Source organism: Pseudophryne corroboree, chromosome 1 (genome assembly GCF_028390025.1).
Source record: "Pseudophryne corroboree isolate aPseCor3 chromosome 1, aPseCor3.hap2, whole genome shotgun sequence".
Taxonomy (NCBI): Eukaryota; Metazoa; Chordata; class Amphibia; order Anura; family Myobatrachidae; genus Pseudophryne; species Pseudophryne corroboree.
The window spans coordinates 109578474-109597669 of record NC_086444.1 but is presented as its reverse complement, the minus strand read 5'-3'; the positions used below and the strand labels follow the sequence as shown (position 1 = coordinate 109597669).

The window sequence follows — 19196 nt, the reverse complement described above, 5'->3', positions numbered from 1 at the left end:
CCCAGGCACGCCTGCGTTTTTATCCGTGACGCCTGCGTTTTTCAGCACACTCCCCAAAAAACGCTCAGTTACCGCCCAGAAACACCCACTTCCTGTCAATCACACACCGATCAGCACTGCGACTGAAAAGCGTCGCTCGCCCTTGTATAAAACTGCAGTTTTGTGTGAAAGTACTTCGTGCGTGCGTACTGCGGCCCGTACGCATGCGCAGAAATGCCACTTTTCCAACTAATCGCCGCGCTGCGACCGAAAGCAGCTAGCGATCAACTCGGAATGAGGGCCATAGTGTAGTAATGTATTGCAGTCTAAAGGGGCATGTAGTGCACTTACAGTATGTGGTATACCATATAAGGGGATGTAGTGTAGTGATGTAGTATAACATATAGGGTATGTAGTGCAGTGCATAGGGGCATGTATTGTAGTGATGTAGTTCAACGTGTAGGGGATGTAGTATAGCAATGTAGTGCAGTGGATAGGGGAATGTAGTGCAGTGATGAAGTGTTATGATATAGTGCAATGTATGGGGAAACACAGAGAAGCATGTAACTGAACATGCTGGCGGGGCATGTGACGCATAGGGCATTTGAGGCACATAGTGGAATACTGTCCAATAGTAGCCCCTTTTTTCAAAACTTTTGATAATCTGATTATTTTAGTCTGATAGGGTTTGTTTGTCTGTTTTTTTTGTTTTTTTTTTTGGGGGGGGGGGGGGGCTGCCAAATTACTGCCTTGCCCCGGGTGACGAAAATCCTAGCTTCGGCCCTGTAGAGGTACTCTCTACTTTTCTGTATCTTAATGCATGGTGATGTCACAATGCATGGTGATGTCACAAAGGTACTGTTTAGTTGCCTGCAGCTGAATGCATTGTGATGTCTACAGGGTAGGTTATGATGTCCCAAGGTACTGTCTACCTGTTTGTATCTTAATTCATTGTGATGACACAAAGGTATTGTCCAGCTCTCTGCAACTGAATTCATTGTGATGTCACAGTGGTACTGTCTAGCTGCCCACAGCAGAATGCATTGTGATGTCACAGAGGTACTGTCCAGGTGCCCACAGCAGAATGCATTGTGATGTCACAGAGGTACTTTCTAGCTATATGTCTTTCAATGCATTGTGATGTCACAGAGGTACTGTCTAACTATCTGTAGCTTAATGCATGGTGATGTCACAGATGTACTGTCTAGCTACCTGCAACTCAACACATTGTGAAGTCACAGAGGTACTGTCTAGCTGCCCACAGCAGAATTCATGGTGATGTCACAGAGGTACTTTCCAGCTATTTATATCTTAATGCATGGTGATGTCACAGATGTACTGTCCAGCTATCTATTGGGGTGATTCAGACCTGATCATAGATGTGCTAAATTTAGCACATCTACGATCAGCTTCCCTGACATTGCTGGGGGACGCCCAGCACAGCGCTAGTCCACCCTGCATGTCAGGTCCTACCCCGTCGTACACGTACAAAAGCTTTTGTACTGTAGAAGTAGCTCCCAGCCAGCGCAGCTCCTACGCGCTGGCAGGGAGCTACTCATCGCTGCCCGGGTCGCAGGGGCTGCGTGTGACTTCACGCAGCCGCCATGGCCCGCCCCCCCAACAGTCCGGGCAGGCCTGTGCTGCCCGGAGCGCGCCTCCTAAACGGCGGCCAAACGCCATGGGCCCGCCCAGCGACCGCTTCTGACTGTCAATCAGGCAGAGGCGATCACAGGGATAAGACAGCTGTCAGCGTATGCACATTTCAGACCTGATCGATTGCTGTGCGAACACGCACAGCAGCGATCAGGTCTGAATTAGCCCCTATATCTTAATGCGTGGTGATATCACATATGTACTGTCTAGCTACCTGCAGCTGAATACATTGTGATGTCACAGAGGTACTGGCTAGCTGCCTACAGCTGCTGCATTATGATGTCAAAGAGGTACTGTCTAACTGCGTGCAGCTGAATGCATTGTGATGCAGTGCCGTAACTAGGTGTGTGTGGAGTGTCACCGCAACTATCGCTGTAGGGTAGGGGGCGCTGTTGGCAGCACTTGCCAATTATCTGTTTGAATTAATTTCACTTGCAGCTTCCCCCCTTTTTGAAGCCCAGCATCTAATGACCGCCCCTGTCTCCTATCCCCACCCCTTCTGTTGTTAATACCTATACAACATTCATGAACTTAACGTGAGAGCTCTTTGTTATTCAGTCACACTATGCTTTAGTACATTTCAAGATGCTGACATACCCAGGATTCAAACCCATTGCTTGTGGCATTGCAGTCAGACAGTCTATTCATTAAGCTATCTGCCCTTGCATAGAAAGCTAGAGAATTCTAAGCTAGAGAAATCTAACTTTTTGAAGCTTACCTTGTACTTTGTGAAAAAATGATCAGCATTGCGGCGGAGTAGATCTATGTAGTGTGTGGCTGCAAGGGATTGGATATGTGGCTGCACACTACATAGATATGCTCAGTTGCAATGCTGATTATTTTTCTACAAAGTAGTAGTACCAGTAGCTTCAAAGAGTTCTCATAGTTTTTATGCAGAATTAAATAACTCAATGAGTAGGGTGTTTGACTGGAAACCAACATTTATAGGTTTGTATCCTGGGTATGGCAGTATATTGAAATGTTTTATTTAATAAAGGGTATTGTAACTGAATAACAACAAGCTCTCAAGTTAAGTGCAGGAACGTGGTATAAAGAGGATTTGTGTCCAAATCCATTTTCTTGCAGCTACTGACCCTGGTTCATCACTGCTGTGATGTGATATCATGTAGCCCGCCAAGAACCTTTACAATCTGGTGGACAACTTTGCAATAGATAGCATCTATCCTTGTGTATCAATGCCTATTTCCCCATAGGTTGTAAGCTTGCGAGTAGGGCCCTCCTACCTCTATGACTGTTTGTTTTTACCCAGTTTTGTCTTTATTATTAGTATTATTATCCTTTATTTATATGGCGCCTCAAGGGATCCGCAGTGCCCATTACACAGTACATAATCAAATGAGCAAACAAGAAAACAGCACGTACAGTACAAGACAATATAGGACAGGTATAGAAAACCCCGGGGTTAGGTGCCATCAATGGGAGTATGGAGTATAAGATAGTGTAAGTAAGAAAAGGAAAGGCACATGAGGAAATAAGTCCCTGCTCCTGCGAGCTTACAATCTGAAAGGTGAGGGACTAACAGACCGGGGTGACACAGTGAGCATAGACAAGAGAGTTAGGAGGAGAGTTGGCTGGGTTTGGTGAAGATGTGGGTCTTCTATTTGTGTCCAGTTGTGAAGCGCAACATAATTTGCTGCGCTTTATAAGAAACTGTCAATAATAATAATATACCGTGTATATATATATATATATATATATATATATACATATAAATGTGGGAAGGGGCATAGAGCATGGGCTTTCTCTGGGATCTATTCTGTCATGCCCCTTCCCCACAAAGAATGTGCACTATGTCCCTATTGAAAAAATGGGGGGGGGGGGCAATTCTCTTTCTGGCACAGGGCACCAAATAGTCTAGTTTCAGCTCTGCTCACAGGGACAGCAGTTCCGAAAAAAGCTTGTTCCTACAGTGTAAGTAGTGAAGGGAATGCATTCACTATACCTTCAGTACTCATTCTGTAACTGGCCGCACTAGTACACTTGTGCTGTCTGCTGACCGCAGATGCGCCAGTGGAGAGTGCAGGGGAGGGAATCTATGGATCCCTTTCCCAGTACTTTGAAAATTGTAGCCCTTAGGCTACAACAGGCTGATGCCATCTTCCGGAGTTTAGTAAATTTGGCTGAAAAGTAGCCCCCACGGAAACCTATGGGGACAGCTCTTTTATCGAAAACAGGAGACTTTGGTTCCCAGCTACATACATTTTCCCAGCTACATTATTTGCGGGTGTGGTATGACCGGCAGGTCGACATCGCTGCGGGCTTGTCACCACGAGTTCTATTCCCACTCTATGGGTATCGTGGACACCCATGAGTGGGAATAGTCCCTGTTGGTCGGCATGCAGTGAGGGAGCGGGATGTAGGGGGAGGTATTGTGACCAGCGGTCACATAACTACATCCCTTATTTGCGGCTACCCCCAGAAAACACCTGCAAATAATAATTGATAAGTTGGACAATTAGATATAATTATGGCAGGGCAGAATGAAATTATAATTAATTGATGTAAGTATCAATCCAACCATTTAGCATCTTGCTTGGTGTCAGTAGAATAGCAGTATTATAGCAATGGTATTGTGCTTCATTTGTATTATTTATTTTCTTAATACCTTCAAGAGCAAATATCCTTTCTCCCAATGATTCGACAATAGTTGAAAGAGCCAGTTCTTCCGAGACATTAAAGAAATGTTTTTCCTTTGGCTCACTTGCAATGGACAGTATCTCTCGGACCAGTTTCTCTGTGCTTATATTTCCTCTGCTGTAGCTTCCAAGAATCTAAAATGATAAATTGTAATCAGAAAAGTAAACTGTTAAAGCTTGTTGCAGAGTCCGTTATAAATGATATGTAAATGCTCCATGGAAGCTGTGTCGGTATGTATGGCAATGGGGGAAGGGGGAAGGGGGGGACAAGGTTTATCATTAGCCAGCATTGAACTTCCCAGCTTTTTATTACAACCCAAAGTAGCCTGAAAGAGTCATTGCAAAAATACAAAAGTCAGCATTTTCTGTTGGGAAAAACTATGCAGCTCAATGGCGTTCTTGCACAAGGAGCCCCGTTTGTCTGGGGATCTGGTACTATAGGTGCCCAGGCCTGCTGCTGCCAGTAATGCCAAACCACACACCACGGTGTTGCTAAACTGCTTCTGCAGAGGGCCACAGTATTCCTAATGGGATGTGGCCACTCTTCCTACTCTTGGCCATGCCCCCTGTGCCCAGATCTCTTGATGGCCCTACACCTTCATACAAAATCAAGATGACTCATTTCCCATCACTTGATTATTATTTCAATTAAAGGGATGGAGAAAAAAAGGCCATGGGGGTCACTTTCAATATCTTTTGTGCCTTCCAGGTGCAATATATATGTTATAGCATAGTTCTAGGGGAATTTCAACCAATGTAACACATACAAATGTTTCTTTAAGTATTGGTTGTCCATACTCCATGCACGGCAAGACACCTGGCCCGACTGTAATGTTCTGAGGAGAAGCGTACCATCTTCATCACATCGCAGACCAAACGAAAATCCACTCATGGTGTACTAGCAATGCCAGACTGTGACCAGGGCTGTAACTACGGGTGAGCAAGTGGTGCTGTTGCCCAAGGCATAGGACCCTGTGGGTGGCACCACCACTGCCAGTAGCGCTACTGCAGAGCCGCCTGGATCATCCAGAGACCCTGCTCCGGGCAAAGCTCTACTTTCCAGAGATGATGGCCCCGCACCCTAGGCATGACATCATGACACCACAGGTTAGGGGCCAGAACAGGGTGCACTGCCGCTGGTGGGCAGGTTTAAAGGTATATATGTATTTAGCAATAGACATATCTCCAGATATGTCTCTTAGTAGGTATATCTATTGCCGATGCAAAGATGCGTAATGAATATTATAAAGACCATCCACTGCACTATCTGTGCACGTCTATTTGGTAGCTTGCATACTGACCCCTCCACATTAATGAATTCAATAGTTAATAACAGCCGTCTGTCTGCATTATTTAGCTGCTCCATTCGCACTATTGCAGATAAGTACTGTGTAGAGTCTGATTTTTTTTTTAAACTATCAAAAAAAACCGGAAGTGGAAGTATTTGTGTTTAATTACATTTTATATAGAAAATGCAACTTTCACTTTTATGAATGACACAGTGAAAAAACGACTATTTCTTTACTGTGAACTCTACACAATCAATAGGCATAAGTATATACACTTATACAAATGTCGTAGGCCTGTACTCATTTTTAGTTTTATGACCATTAGACTCAACATACACATAAGTGCGTTTCCATGTACATTTGGTAGGCAATGGGTTCAACTCTAAATGAGACCATATTCTAATCAGCATTCTAAAAACAGTCTGATATTCAGTGTGTGCTGTACTGAAGTGTTGTACCCATGTGAGATGCTCAATAACAACTCAGGGGGTAATTCAGACCTAATCGCTGGGCAGTGATTTTTGATAGTCGCCGCCTACAGGGGGAGTGTATTTTAGCCGTGCAAGTGTGTGATCGCATGTGTAGCAGAGCTGCACAAACTGATTTTGTGCAGTGTCTGCGCAGCCCAGGACTTACTCAGCCGCTGTGATCACATCAGGCTGTTCAGGACCGGATTTGACGTCAGACACAAACGCTTGGGCCCGCCTGCATTTTTCCAAACACTCCCTGAAAATGGTCAGTTTCCACCCACAAACGCCCTCTTCCTGTCAATCTCCTTGCGAACGCCTGTGCGAATAGATCCTTTGGACAAACCTTTCACTGATCGTCGATCCGCTTTGCAGCTGTCTGTCACGTCTGCGCATTGCGGAGCACACGCATGCGCAGTTTGGATCTGATCGCCCTCTGTGTGACAACACACAGCAGCGATCAGGTGTGTATCACCCCCTCAGTTACAGCAGTTGCTTTATAGCACTGAAGTACAAAGTGTATACTTCGGAATAATTACTCACTACATTTATTAGCTTGATAATGTTTTAGTAGTTCTCCTTTTAATTCTCAGTAAAATAACTAATGGCTAGAAAATGTCTCAGTAGTTCTCCTTTTAATAATTCACAATAAATATACTGTATTATTAGCTTTGGAGTGTCTTGATAGTTCTCATGTAATACTGTGATCAAATATACAATTAAAATTATATGGCCGATAGATAGATAGATAGATAGATAGATAGATAGATAGATAGATAGATCTCTTAACGTAAAGACACACTGGGCAGCTTCCCAGGGCTCCACAATTCTAGGGGCCTTCAATCAGACGTGGGTGGTGGTCACACAAACAGCGTGAGCCAGCATTCTCTACCTGCCTCCCTGCCTGCAGCCAGACAGTGAATGATGCTGACTGGTGGATGCATGGCTGGAGCTATCCACCAATCAGAGTGCTGACAGCTATTCACTGTATGAAAGCATGTGAAGAGAAAGCGCGGAACCATAGGTGGGGCATGTTATAATTTTTTTATTTGTTCCTGTGAATGGCTGGGTAGGGGCTTTAGCACATTGCTTTGCTCTGGGCTTACAATTTTGTTAAGATGGCCCTGGACAGACACACAGACAGACAGACAGACAGACAGACAGACATACAGATAGCTAGTTATCATTTTTTTAATGAAATTTTTTAAAGTCTATGGGGGTCTATTCTAGAGATGAGCGCCTGAAATTTTTTGTGTTTTGGTTTTGGGTTCGGTTCCGCGGCCGTGTTTTGGGTTCGACCGCGTTTTGGCAAAACCTCACCGAATTTTTTTTGTCGGATTCGGGTGTGTTTTGGATTCGGGTGTTTTTTTAAAAAAACACTAAAAAACAGCTTAAATCATAGAATTTGGGGGTCATTTTGATCCCATATTATTATTAACCTCAAAAACCATAATTTCCACTAATTTTCAGTCTATTCTGAATACCTCACACCTCACAATATTATTTTTAGTCCTAAAATTTGCACCAAGGTCGCTGGATGACTAAGCTAAGCGACACTAGTGGCCGACACAAACACCTGGCCCATCTAGGAGTGGCACTGCAGTGTCACGCAGGATGTCCCTTCCAAAAAACCCTCCCCAATCAGCACATGACGCAAAGAAAAAAAGAGGCGCAATGAGGTAGCTGACTGTGTGAGTAAGATTAGCGACCCTAGTGGCCGACACAAACACCGGGCCCATTTAGGAGTGGCACTGCAGTGTCACGCAGGATGTCCCTTCCAAAAAACCCTCCCCAATCAGCACATGACGCAAAGAAAAAAAGAGGCGCAATGAGGTAGCTGACTGTGTGAGTAAGATTAGCGACCCTAGTGGCCGACACAAACACCGGGCCCATTTAGGAGTGGCACTGCAGTGTCACGCAGGATGTCCCTTCCAAAAAACCCTCCCCAATCAGCACATGACGCAAAGAAAAAAAGAGGCGCAATGAGGTAGCTGACTGTGTGAGTAAGATTAGCGACCCTAGTGGCCGACACAAACACCGGGCCCATTTAGGAGTGGCACTGCAGTGTCACGCAGGATGTCCCTTCCAAAAAACCCTCCCCAATCAGCACATGACGCAAAGAAAAAAAGAGGCGCAATGAGGTAGCTGACTGTGTGAGTAAGATTAGCGACCCTAGTGGCCGACACAAACACCGGGCCCATTTAGGAGTGGCACTGCAGTGTCACGCAGGATGTCCCTTCCAAAAAACCCTCCCCAATCAGCACATGACGCAAAGAAAAAAAGAGGCGCAATGAGGTAGCTGACTGTGTGAGTAAGATTAGCGACCCTAGTGGCCGACACAAACACCGGGCCCATTTAGGAGTGGCACTGCAGTGTCACGCAGGATGTCCCTTCCAAAAAACCCTCCCCAATCAGCACATGACGCAAAGAAAAAAAGAGGCGCAATGAGGTAGCTGACTGTGTGAGTAAGATTAGCGACCCTAGTGGCCGACACAAACACCGGGCCCATTTAGGAGTGGCACTGCAGTGTCACGCAGGATGTCCCTTCCAAAAAACCCTCCCCAATCAGCACATGACGCAAAGAAAAAAAGAGGCGCAATGAGGTAGCTGACTGTGTGAGTAAGATTAGCGACCCTAGTGGCCGACACAAACACCGGGCCCATTTAGGAGTGGCACTGCAGTGTCACGCAGGATGTCCCTTCCAAAAAACCCTCCCCAATCAGCACATGACGCAAAGAAAAAAAGAGGCGCAATGAGGTAGCTGACTGTGTGAGTAAGATTAGCGACCCTAGTGGCCGACACAAACACCGGGCCCATTTAGGAGTGGCACTGCAGTGTCACGCAGGATGTCCCTTCCAAAAAACCCTCCCCAATCAGCACATGACGCAAAGAAAAAAAGAGGCGCAATGAGGTAGCTGACTGTGTGAGTAAGATTAGCGACCCTAGTGGCCGACACAAACACCGGGCCCATTTAGGAGTGGCACTGCAGTGTCACGCAGGATGTCCCTTACAAAAAAATCTTCCCAATCAGCACATGACGCAAAGAAAAAAAGAGGCGCAATGAGGTAGCTGACTGTGTGAGTAAGATTAGCGACCCTAGTGGCCGACACAAACACCGGGCCCATTTAGGAGTGGCACTGCAGTGTCACGCAGGATGTCCCTTCCAAAAAACCCTCCCCAATCAGCACATGACGCAAAGAAAAAAAGAGGCGCAATGAGGTAGCTGACTGTGTGAGTAAGATTAGCGACCCTAGTGGCCGACACAAACACCGGGCCCATTTAGGAGTGGCACTGCAGTGTCACGCAGGATGTCCCTTCCAAAAAACCCTCCCCAATCAGCACATGACGCAAAGAAAAAAAGAGGCGCAATGAGGTAGCTGACTGTGTGAGTAAGATTAGCGACCCTAGTGGCCGACACAAACACCGGGCCCATTTAGGAGTGGCACTGCAGTGTCACGCAGGATGTCCCTTCCAAAAAAACCCTCCCCAAACAGCACATGACGCAAAGAAAAATAAAAGAAAAAAGAGGTGCAAGATGGAATTGTCCTTGGGCCCTCCCACCCACCCTTATGTTGTATAAACAAAACAGGACATGCACACTTTAACCAACCCATCATTTCAGTGACAGGGTCTGCCACACGACTGTGACTGATATGACGGGTTGGTTTGGACCCCCCCCAAAAAAGAAGCAATTAATCTCTCCTTGCACAAACTGGCTCTACAGAGGCAAGATGTCCACCTCATCATCACCCTCCGATATATCACCGTGTACATCCCCCTCCTCACAGATTATCAATTCGTCCCCACTGGAATCCACCATCTCAGCTCCCTGTGTACTTTGTGGAGGCAATTGCTGCTGGTCAATGTCTCCGCGGAGGAATTGATTATAATTCATTTTAATGAACATCATCTTCTCCACATTTTCTGGATGTAACCTCGTACGCCGATTGCTGACAAGGTGAGCGGCGGCACTAAACACTCTTTCGGAGTACACACTTGTGGGAGGGCAACTTAGGTAGAATAAAGCCAGTTTGTGCAATGGCCTCCAAATTGCCTCTTTTTCCTGCCAGTATAAGTATGGACTGTGTGACGTGCCTACTTGGATGCGGTCACTCATATAATCCTCCACCATTCTTACAATGGTGAGAGAATCATATGCAGTGACAGTAGACGACATGTCCGTAATCGTTGTCAGGTCCTTCAGTCCGGACCAGATGTCAGCATCAGCAGTCGCTCCAGACTGCCCTGCATCACCGCCAGCGGGTGGGCTCGGAATTCTGAGCCTTTTCCTCGCACCCCCAGTTGCGGGAGAATGTGAAGGAGGAGATGTTGACAGGTCGCGTTCCGCTTGACTTGACAATTTTCTCACCAGCAGGTCTTTCAACCCCAGCAGACTTGTGTCTGCCGGAAAGAGAGATCCAAGGTAGGCTTTAAATCTAGGATCGAGCACGGTGGCCAAAATGTAGTGCTCTGATTTCAACAGATTGACCACCCGTGAATCCTTGTTAAGCGAATTAAGGGCTCCATCCACAAGTCCCACATGCCTAGCGGAATCGCTCCGTGTTAGCTCCTCCTTCAATGTCTCCAGCTTCTTCTGCAAAAGCCTGATGAGGGGAATGACCTGACTCAGGCTGGCAGTGTCTGAACTGACTTCACGTGTGGCAAGTTCAAAGGGCATCAGAACCTTGCACAACGTTGAAATCATTCTCCACTGCGCTTGAGACAGGTGCATTCCACCTCCTATATCGTGCTCAATTGTATAGGCTTGAATGGCCTTTTGCTGCTCCTCCAACCTCTGAAGCATATAGAGGGTTGAATTCCACCTCGTTACCACTTCTTGCTTCAGATGATGGCAGGGCAGGTTCAGTAGTTTTTGGTGGTGCTCCAGTCTTCTGTACGTGGTGCCTGTACGCCGAAAGTGTCCCGCAATTTTTCTGGCCACCGACAGCATCTCTTGCACGCCCCTGTCGTTTTTTAAATAATTTTGCACCACCAAATTCAAGGTATGTGCAAAACATGGGACGTGCTGGAATTTGCCCATATTTAATGCACACACAATATTGCTGGCGTTGTCCGATGCCACAAATCCACAGGAGAGTCCAATTGGGGTAAGCCATTCCGCGATGATCTTCCTCAGTTGCCGTAAGAGGTTTTCAGCTGTGTGCGTATTCTGGAAAGCGGTGATACAAAGCGTAGCCTGCCTAGGAAAGAGTTGGCGTTTGCGAGATGCTGCTACTGGTGCCGCCGCTACTGTTCTTGCGGCGGGAGTCCATACATCTACCCAGTGGGCTGTCACAGTCATATAGTCCTGACCCTGCCCTGCTCCACTTGTCCACATGTCCGTGGTTAAGTGGACATTGGGTACAACTGCATTTTTTAGGACACTGGTGAGTCTTTTTCTGAGGTCCGTGTACATTCTCGGTATCGCCTGCCTAGAGAAGTGGAACCTAGATGGTATTTGGTAACGGGGGCACACTGCCTCAATAAATTGTCTAGTTCCCTGTGAACTAACGGCGGATACCGGACGCACGTCTAACACCAACATAGTTGTCAAGGCCTCAGTTATCCGCTTTGCAGCAGGATGACTGCTGTGATATTTCATCTTCCTCGCAAAGGACTGTTGAACAGTCAATTGCTTACTGGAAGTAGTACAAGTGGGCTTACGACTTCCCCTCTGGGATGACCATCGACTCCCAGCAGCAACAACAGCAGCGCCAGCAGCAGTAGGCGTTACACGCAAGGATGCATCGGAGGAATCCCAGGCAGGAGAGGACTCGTCAGAATTGCCAGTGACATTGCCTGCAGGACTATTGGCATTCCTGGGGAAGGAGGAAATTGACACTGAGGGAGTTGGTGGGGTGGTTTGCGTGAGCTTGGTTACAAGAGGAAGGGATTTACTGGTCAGTGGACTGCTTCCGCTGTCACCCAAAGTTTTTGAACTTGTCACTGACTTATTATGAATGCGCTGCAGGTGACGTATAAGGGAGGATGTTCCGAGGTGGTTAACGTCCTTACCCCTACTTATTACAGCTTGACAAAGGGAACACACGGCTTGACACCTGTTGTCCGCATTTCTGTTGAAATAGTTCCACACCGAAGAGCTGATTTTTTTGGTATTTTCACCAGGCATGTCAACGGCCATATTCCTCCCACGGACAACAGGTGTCTCCCCGGGTGCCTGACTTAAACAAACCACCTCACCATCAGAATCCTCCTGGTCAATTTCCTCCCCAGCGCCAGCAACACCCATATCCTCCTCATCCTGGTGTACTTCAACACTGACATCTTCAATCTGACTATCAGGAACTGGACTGCGGGTGCTCCTTCCAGCACTTGCAGGGGGCGTGCAAATGGTGGAAGGCGCATGCTCTTCACGTCCAGTGTTGGGAAGGTCAGGCATCGCAACCGACACAATTGGACTCTCCTTGTGGATTTGGGATTTCGAAGAACGCACAGTTCTTTGCGGTGCTACTGCTTTTGCCAGCTTGAGTCTTTTCATTTTTCTAGCGAGAGGCTGAGTGCCTCCATCCTCATGTGAAGCTGAACCACTAGCCATGAACATAGGCCAGGGCCTCAGCCGTTCCTTGCCACTCCGTGTGGTAAATGGCATATTGGCAAGTTTACGCTTCTCCTCCGACAATTTTATTTTAGGTTTTGGAGTCCTTTTTTTACTGATATTTGGTGTTTTGGATTTGACATGCTCTGTACTATGACATTGGGCATCGGCCTTGGCAGACGACGTTGCTGGCATTTCATTGTCTCGGCCATGACTAGTGGCAGCAGCTTCAGCACGAGGTGGAAGTGGATCTTGATCTTTCCCTAATTTTGGAACCTCAACATTTTTGTTCTCCATATTTTAATAGGCACAACTAAAAGGCACCTCAGGTAAACAATGGAGATGGATGGATACTAGTATACAATTATAGACGGACTGAGGAGTGCCGACACAGAGGTAGCTACAGCCGTGAACTACCGTACTGTGTCTGCTGCTAATATAGACTGGTTGATAAAGAGATGTCGTAGTATGTATGTATGAAGAAGAAAGAAAAAAAAACCACGGTTAGGTGGTATACAATTATGGACGGACTGCCGAGTGCCGACACAGAGGTAGCCACAGCCGTGAACTACCGTACTGTACTGTGTCTGCTGCTAATATAGACTGGTTGATAAAGAGATGTCGTAGTATGTATGTATGAAGAAGAAAGAAAAAAAAACCACGGGTAGGTGGTATACAATTATGGACGGACTGCCGAGTGCCGACACAGAGGTAGCCACAGCCGTGAACTACCGTACTGTACTGTGTCTGCTGCTAATATAGACTGGTTGATAAAGAGATGTCGTAGTATGTATGTATAAAGAAGAAAGAAAAAAAAACCACGGTTAGGTGGTATACAATTATGGACGGACTGCCGAGTGCCGACACAGAGGTAGCCACAGCCGTGAACTACCGTACTGTACTGTGTCTGCTGCTAATATAGACTGGTTGATAAAGAGATGTCGTAGTATGTATGTATGAAGAAGAAAGAAAAAAAAACCACGGTTAGGTGGTATACAATTATGGACGGACTGCCGAGTGCCGACACAGAGGTAGCCACAGCCGTGAACTACCGTACTGTACTGTGTCTGCTGCTAATATAGACTGGTTGATAAAGAGATGTCGTAGTATGTATGTATAAAGAAGAAAGAAAAAAAAACCACGGTTAGGTGGTATACAATTATGGACGGACTGCCGAGTGCCGACACAGAGGTAGCCACAGCCGTGAACTACCGTACTGTACTGTGTCTGCTGCTAATATAGACTGGTTGATAAAGAGATGTAGTAGTATGTATGTATAAAGAAGAAAGAAAAAAAAACCACGGGTAGGTGGTATACAATTATGGATGGACTGCCGAGTGCCGACACAGAGGTAGCTACAGCCGTGAACTACCGTACTGTGTCTGCTGCGACTGGATGATAAATAATGATATAAAAAATATATATATATCACTACTGCAGCCGGACAGGTATATATATTATATAATGACGGACCTGCTGGACACTGTCTGTCAGCAGAATGAGTTTTTTATAGAATAAAAAAAAAAACACCACACAAGTGAAGTCACACGACGAGTGTTTAACTTTTTCAGGCAATCACAATATAGTATACTACTAACTATACTGGTGGTCAGTGTGGTCAGGTCACTGGTCAGTCACACTGGCAGTGGCACTCCTGCAGCAAAAGTGTGCACTGTTTAATTTTAATATAATATGTATTCCTGGCTCCTGCTATAACCTATAACTGGCACTGCAGTGCTCCCCAGTCTCCCCCACAATTATAAGCTGTGTGAGCTGAGCACAGTCAGATATATAATATATACATAGATGATGCAGCACACTGGGCTGAGCAGTGCACACAGATATGGTATGTGACTGTCTTGTACTCCTGGCTCCTGCTATAACCTATAACTGGCACTGCAGTGCTCCCCAGTCTCCCCCACAATTATAAGCTGTGTGAGCTGAGCACAGTCAGATATATAATATATACATAGATGATGCAGGCATGCAGCACACTGGGCTGAGCAGTGCACACAGATATGGTATGTGACTGAGTCACTGTGTGTACCGTTTTTTTCAGGCAGAGAACGGATATATTAAATAAAACAACTGCACTGCTGGTGGTCACTGTGGTCAGTCACTAAACTCTGCACTCTCTTCTACAGTATCAGCCTCAGGTCAATCTCTCTCTCTCTCTCCTAATCTAAATGGAGAGGACGCCAGCCACGTCCTCTCCCTATCAATCTCAATGCACGTGTGAAAATGGCGGCGACGCGCGGCTCCTTATATAGAATCCGAGTCTCGCGAGAATCCGACAGCGTCATGATGACGTTCGGGCGCGCTCGGGTTAACCGAGCAAGGCGGGAAGATCCGAGTCGCTCGGACCCGTGAAAAAAAACATGAAGTTCGTGCGGGTTCGGATTCAGAGAAACCGAACCCGCTCATCTCTAGTCTATTCATGAAGCAGTGAAAAGTGTGGAGTGCAGTGAGCCAGTGGAGAAGTTGCCCATGGCAACCAATCAGCATTGAAGTAACATTTATCATTTGCATACTATACAATTGTACGGAGCAGCTGATTGGTTGCCATGGGCAACTTCTCCACAGGCCCACTCTCCACTCTTTTCACTGCTTCATGAATAGACATAGACCCCTATATGCAGGGGCGGATTGGGAAACAAAAGTGGCCCTGGAAAAATTTGTAAAAGTGGCCTCATGTGGGTGGCACCAAACCAACTGTAGGCGGAGCCAATACCAAAATAGATGGGATTAATACTTCAAAATAATATTACACCTCATAACCCAGTGATCGCGCTGATCTGAAAAAATAAAGTGGGTCCCAGGGACCACTCACTTTTAAAAATTGGGGTCCTACCTGTTCTTTTCTGAGTCCCATCGGAATGAAGGTTCTTATTAATCTTATTAATGATTCAAATATAAAAACACAGAGTTGATTTGGACACTACAAAAGTGTTGCAAGTGGGGGGGGGGGGGGGGTGACAACGCTGCTGGGCTGTGTAGCATACAGGACACCCTGCACCAGAGCTGTAAGTAGGCATTTTGGCGCCCTTTGGCAGAAAGTGAGTTGGTGCTCCTCCTCCTATACCCAAAAGAAGGGACAAAAATTTAGTGGAGTGGCTTTATGGGGAAGGGGCATGGCCACATAATAGTGGCAATTCACATTACACCACACAGTAGTGCCGCTTATACACTCTGCGCCAGGTAGAGCACGTTATACACTTTGCGTCAGGCAGAGCACATTATAAACATTGCACCTTGTAAAGCACATTATACACATTGCACCAGGTAGAGCACGTTATACACATTGCACGAGGTAGAATCTCCTATACACTCTGCGTCAGGTAGAGCACGTTATACACACTGCACCAGATAGAGCACGTTATACACATTGCGCCAGGCAGAGCACATTATACACATTGCACCAGGTAAAGCACATTATACACATTGCACCAGGTAAAACACATTATATACATTGCATCAGGTAGAATCTCCTATATACTCTGCGCCAGGTAGAGCACGTTATACACATTGTGCCAGGCAGAGCACATTATACACATTGCACCAGGTAAAGCACGTTATACACATTGCACCAGGTAAAGCACGTTATACACATTGCACCAGGTAAAGCACGTTATACACATTGCACCAGGTAAAGCACGTTATACACATTGCACCAGGTAGAATCTACTATACACTCTGCACCAGGTAGAGCACGTTATACACATTGTGCCAGGCAGAGCACATTATATAAATTGCAACAGGTAAAGCACGTTGGAAGGGAAAATTAGCTAAGCGCTCAGTGAGTGGTGGTGTATAGATGATTATCAGCAGCAGCTTGGGAAGGGAATGCCAATCCCCAAAAGCACACTTAGATAGAAAAAATTACCAAGTTGCGCTAGACAATCAAATAAAAAAGCATTTATTTTAATGCATAAAATGTATTATGATAACAACAATTCTCCCAGGAGTAAAATACACACTTTAGAATGACATCTCTATAACTGTAGACCTACTGCTAATTTTATAACAGAAGTACAAATTGCAGGAAGGCTCAATCGGAGCTGCCCGTGGGAGCACAGGTCAGCCGCCTGCTGTTGAGAGCTCATACATTGTACCACGCAAGGTAACAGCCAACCGTCCGGATACTGCAGCCGCGTGTCAGCTATACACAGCCGCATTTCATCCAGTCCGGCGGTCACTTCAGGTACGGCTTTCCACTCCCCGTGCAGGAGCCAGCGGCTGACCGCAGCAACATTGCTCCGGGCTCTCCCCCTTGTCACAGCGGCCAGTGGTTTACCAATTATGCATTTGCTCACAGCATCAACTACATAAGTTTCTATTTTATGTTATAAAAGTCCGGTCTACTACAGGATCATTGGATTAAGCTCACAGTTATCAATGATCAGGACTGTTCGGTATTCATGTGGACCAAGTGAGTTTATGTATGTCAACACAGACTTTTTATTTTTTCTTTTAACAGATAATATTCATTTCTGTTGGTAATATTCTATTTAAAGTGATATCCCTGGGGTCATAAGCTCTGGAATAGTACTAATTTGTACTTCTGTTATAAAATTAGCAGTAGGTCTACAGTTATAGAGATGTCATTCTAAAGTGTGTATTTTACTACCGGGAGAATTGTTGTTATCATAATACATTTTATGCATTAAAATAAATGCTTTTTTATTTGATTGTCTAGCGCAACTTGGTAATTTTTTCTATCTAAGGTAAAGCACGTTATACACATTGCACCAGGTAGAGCACATTATACACTTTGCGCCAGGTAAAGCACATATGTGATAGCCGGGCAGCGGCAGGTCCTTCAGTGATTTTAAAAAGCATTGCACGCCAGGCTATCTCATCACATAAACAAGCAGTTTATTCACAGTTCAAACAGGGTAATCACGACAGTAACATTTAACTTCTTTTTCTTCTCTCCAGCATAATATTCATATGGGTTACATCAGGTTACATCTCCTTTCATTTGCTTCACTGGCAATAACAGCATTAACAATGATGTGACAGCATTACAGTACAGTACATACCAGCGCAGTCTCTGGGAATCAGTAATGCGGCTTCCGCAAACTGAGATTCATTTCATTCATTCCATTCGCTAGGGGCTCTATCTAAACGGGATGTCTCATGGACACGTTACTGGGGGCCTTCCGCCAAGCAAGATTTCCTATCACTCACCCAGCTCGTCCTCTCCCGCAGACTCACACCTCCCGTCCTGCTTCTTGGGTATCCCTGAAGGTGAAGATCCCCTTTATTTCTTCCACTGATTGTTTATGCTGTAGCTGCTCTCACACTGCAAATCTGGATATCTCTTGCTCTTCCTAGCAGCACCTACATGCTGTTCCATAATGCCAGGGACTGTGGATTTATAGATGCGTGTTCCACAGTCCCCAGACTGCGTTTCTCCTGGACACTAGCCTGTGCCCTCCATCTCAGTCCTCAGCTCACACTGAACTGTCCTGTGCTTTGTTCCATTTGCTAAAATCCCCCAGCACTTCCTGTCCTAACCCCCTAGATGTGGCAGGGTCTGCCAGGACTGGTTTTGGGGCAATAAAACTCCCCCACTCACTGATAAGAATTAAATGGCTTTTGGAACTTTCCAATATCTCTTGTATCCTAACATTCCAGTATGCCACACATAGACATATATTAAACAACCCCCCTCCCCCCCCAAAAAAAAAAATGTAGTCAGCGTCATTATACACATAAAGACCTGCTATATGCAGTACCAAGCTCGATGTGATCTGGTCTATAGCAGGACAAAGGCAGACTAGAACCATCCACCTGTGGCAGAGAGGGAATGGGTGCCAACCAGCCAGGTAAAGGGTGTCAACCGGATGAGGGGGCACACCGATGCCGGGGGGAGGGATGAGGTGGCACACTGCTGCTGCTGGATGGATGAGGGGGCACACTGCTGCCATGGGTAGGGATAAGAGGGCACACTGCTGCCAGGGGGAGAGATGAGGGGGCACCTGATACCCCACCGTGACTGCACCTTCTCTTACCTCTTCTGGTCAGCCATATGGGGATGGGACGGCTCTCTAGATAGCGGCCACTGGCCGCAGCGTTCACCAGTAAGCAGGTGATGGGGAAGGGGGGATGGCTGGCTCTCCTGACAGCGGCCCCTCTCCCCAACTGGCCCACCGGAATATTCCCCTGTTGCAGCAATGGCCAATCCGGGCCTGCCCACCCCCAACATAAAATTACACCTCACCCCCACCTCCGACATAAAATTACACCTCCCCCCAGACATATAATTGCACCTCACCCCCCCAGCCATAAATTTACACCTCACACCCCCACCCCACCCGACATAAAATTACACCTCACCCCCCCAGCCATAAAATTACACCTCCCCCCCAGACATAAAATTGCACCTTACCTCAGGAGAGGAACATGCATTTAGCAGAATCACTCTTTTGCAGTACGTGAGCGAGCCTTACCTGTCCTACTGCAGAATGTGAACCCACCGCGGCCGCACCTTCCCTTCCCGCACGGTCCGCGCTGATGACATCTGAGACGTTTAGCGCGCAGACCTCCTCTTCCAGACAGCTGGGTGGGGTGGGGCCGCTCGCTAGATACT

The 19196-nt window shown here is 46.4% G+C and overlaps 1 protein-coding gene across 1 annotated transcript in view; it reads right to left on the bottom strand.

Annotated features, from left to right (window-relative positions):
• The window catches only part of ITGA1 (integrin subunit alpha 1), a 334632-nt gene that overhangs the window by 151540 nt on the left and 163896 nt on the right, over positions 1-19196 (bottom strand). Inside the window, exon 10 of the mRNA XM_063964201.1 lies at positions 4259-4424. Within this exon, the coding sequence (XP_063820271.1) occupies positions 4259-4424 (166 nt within the window). The remainder of the gene's footprint in view (positions 1-4258; positions 4425-19196) is intronic.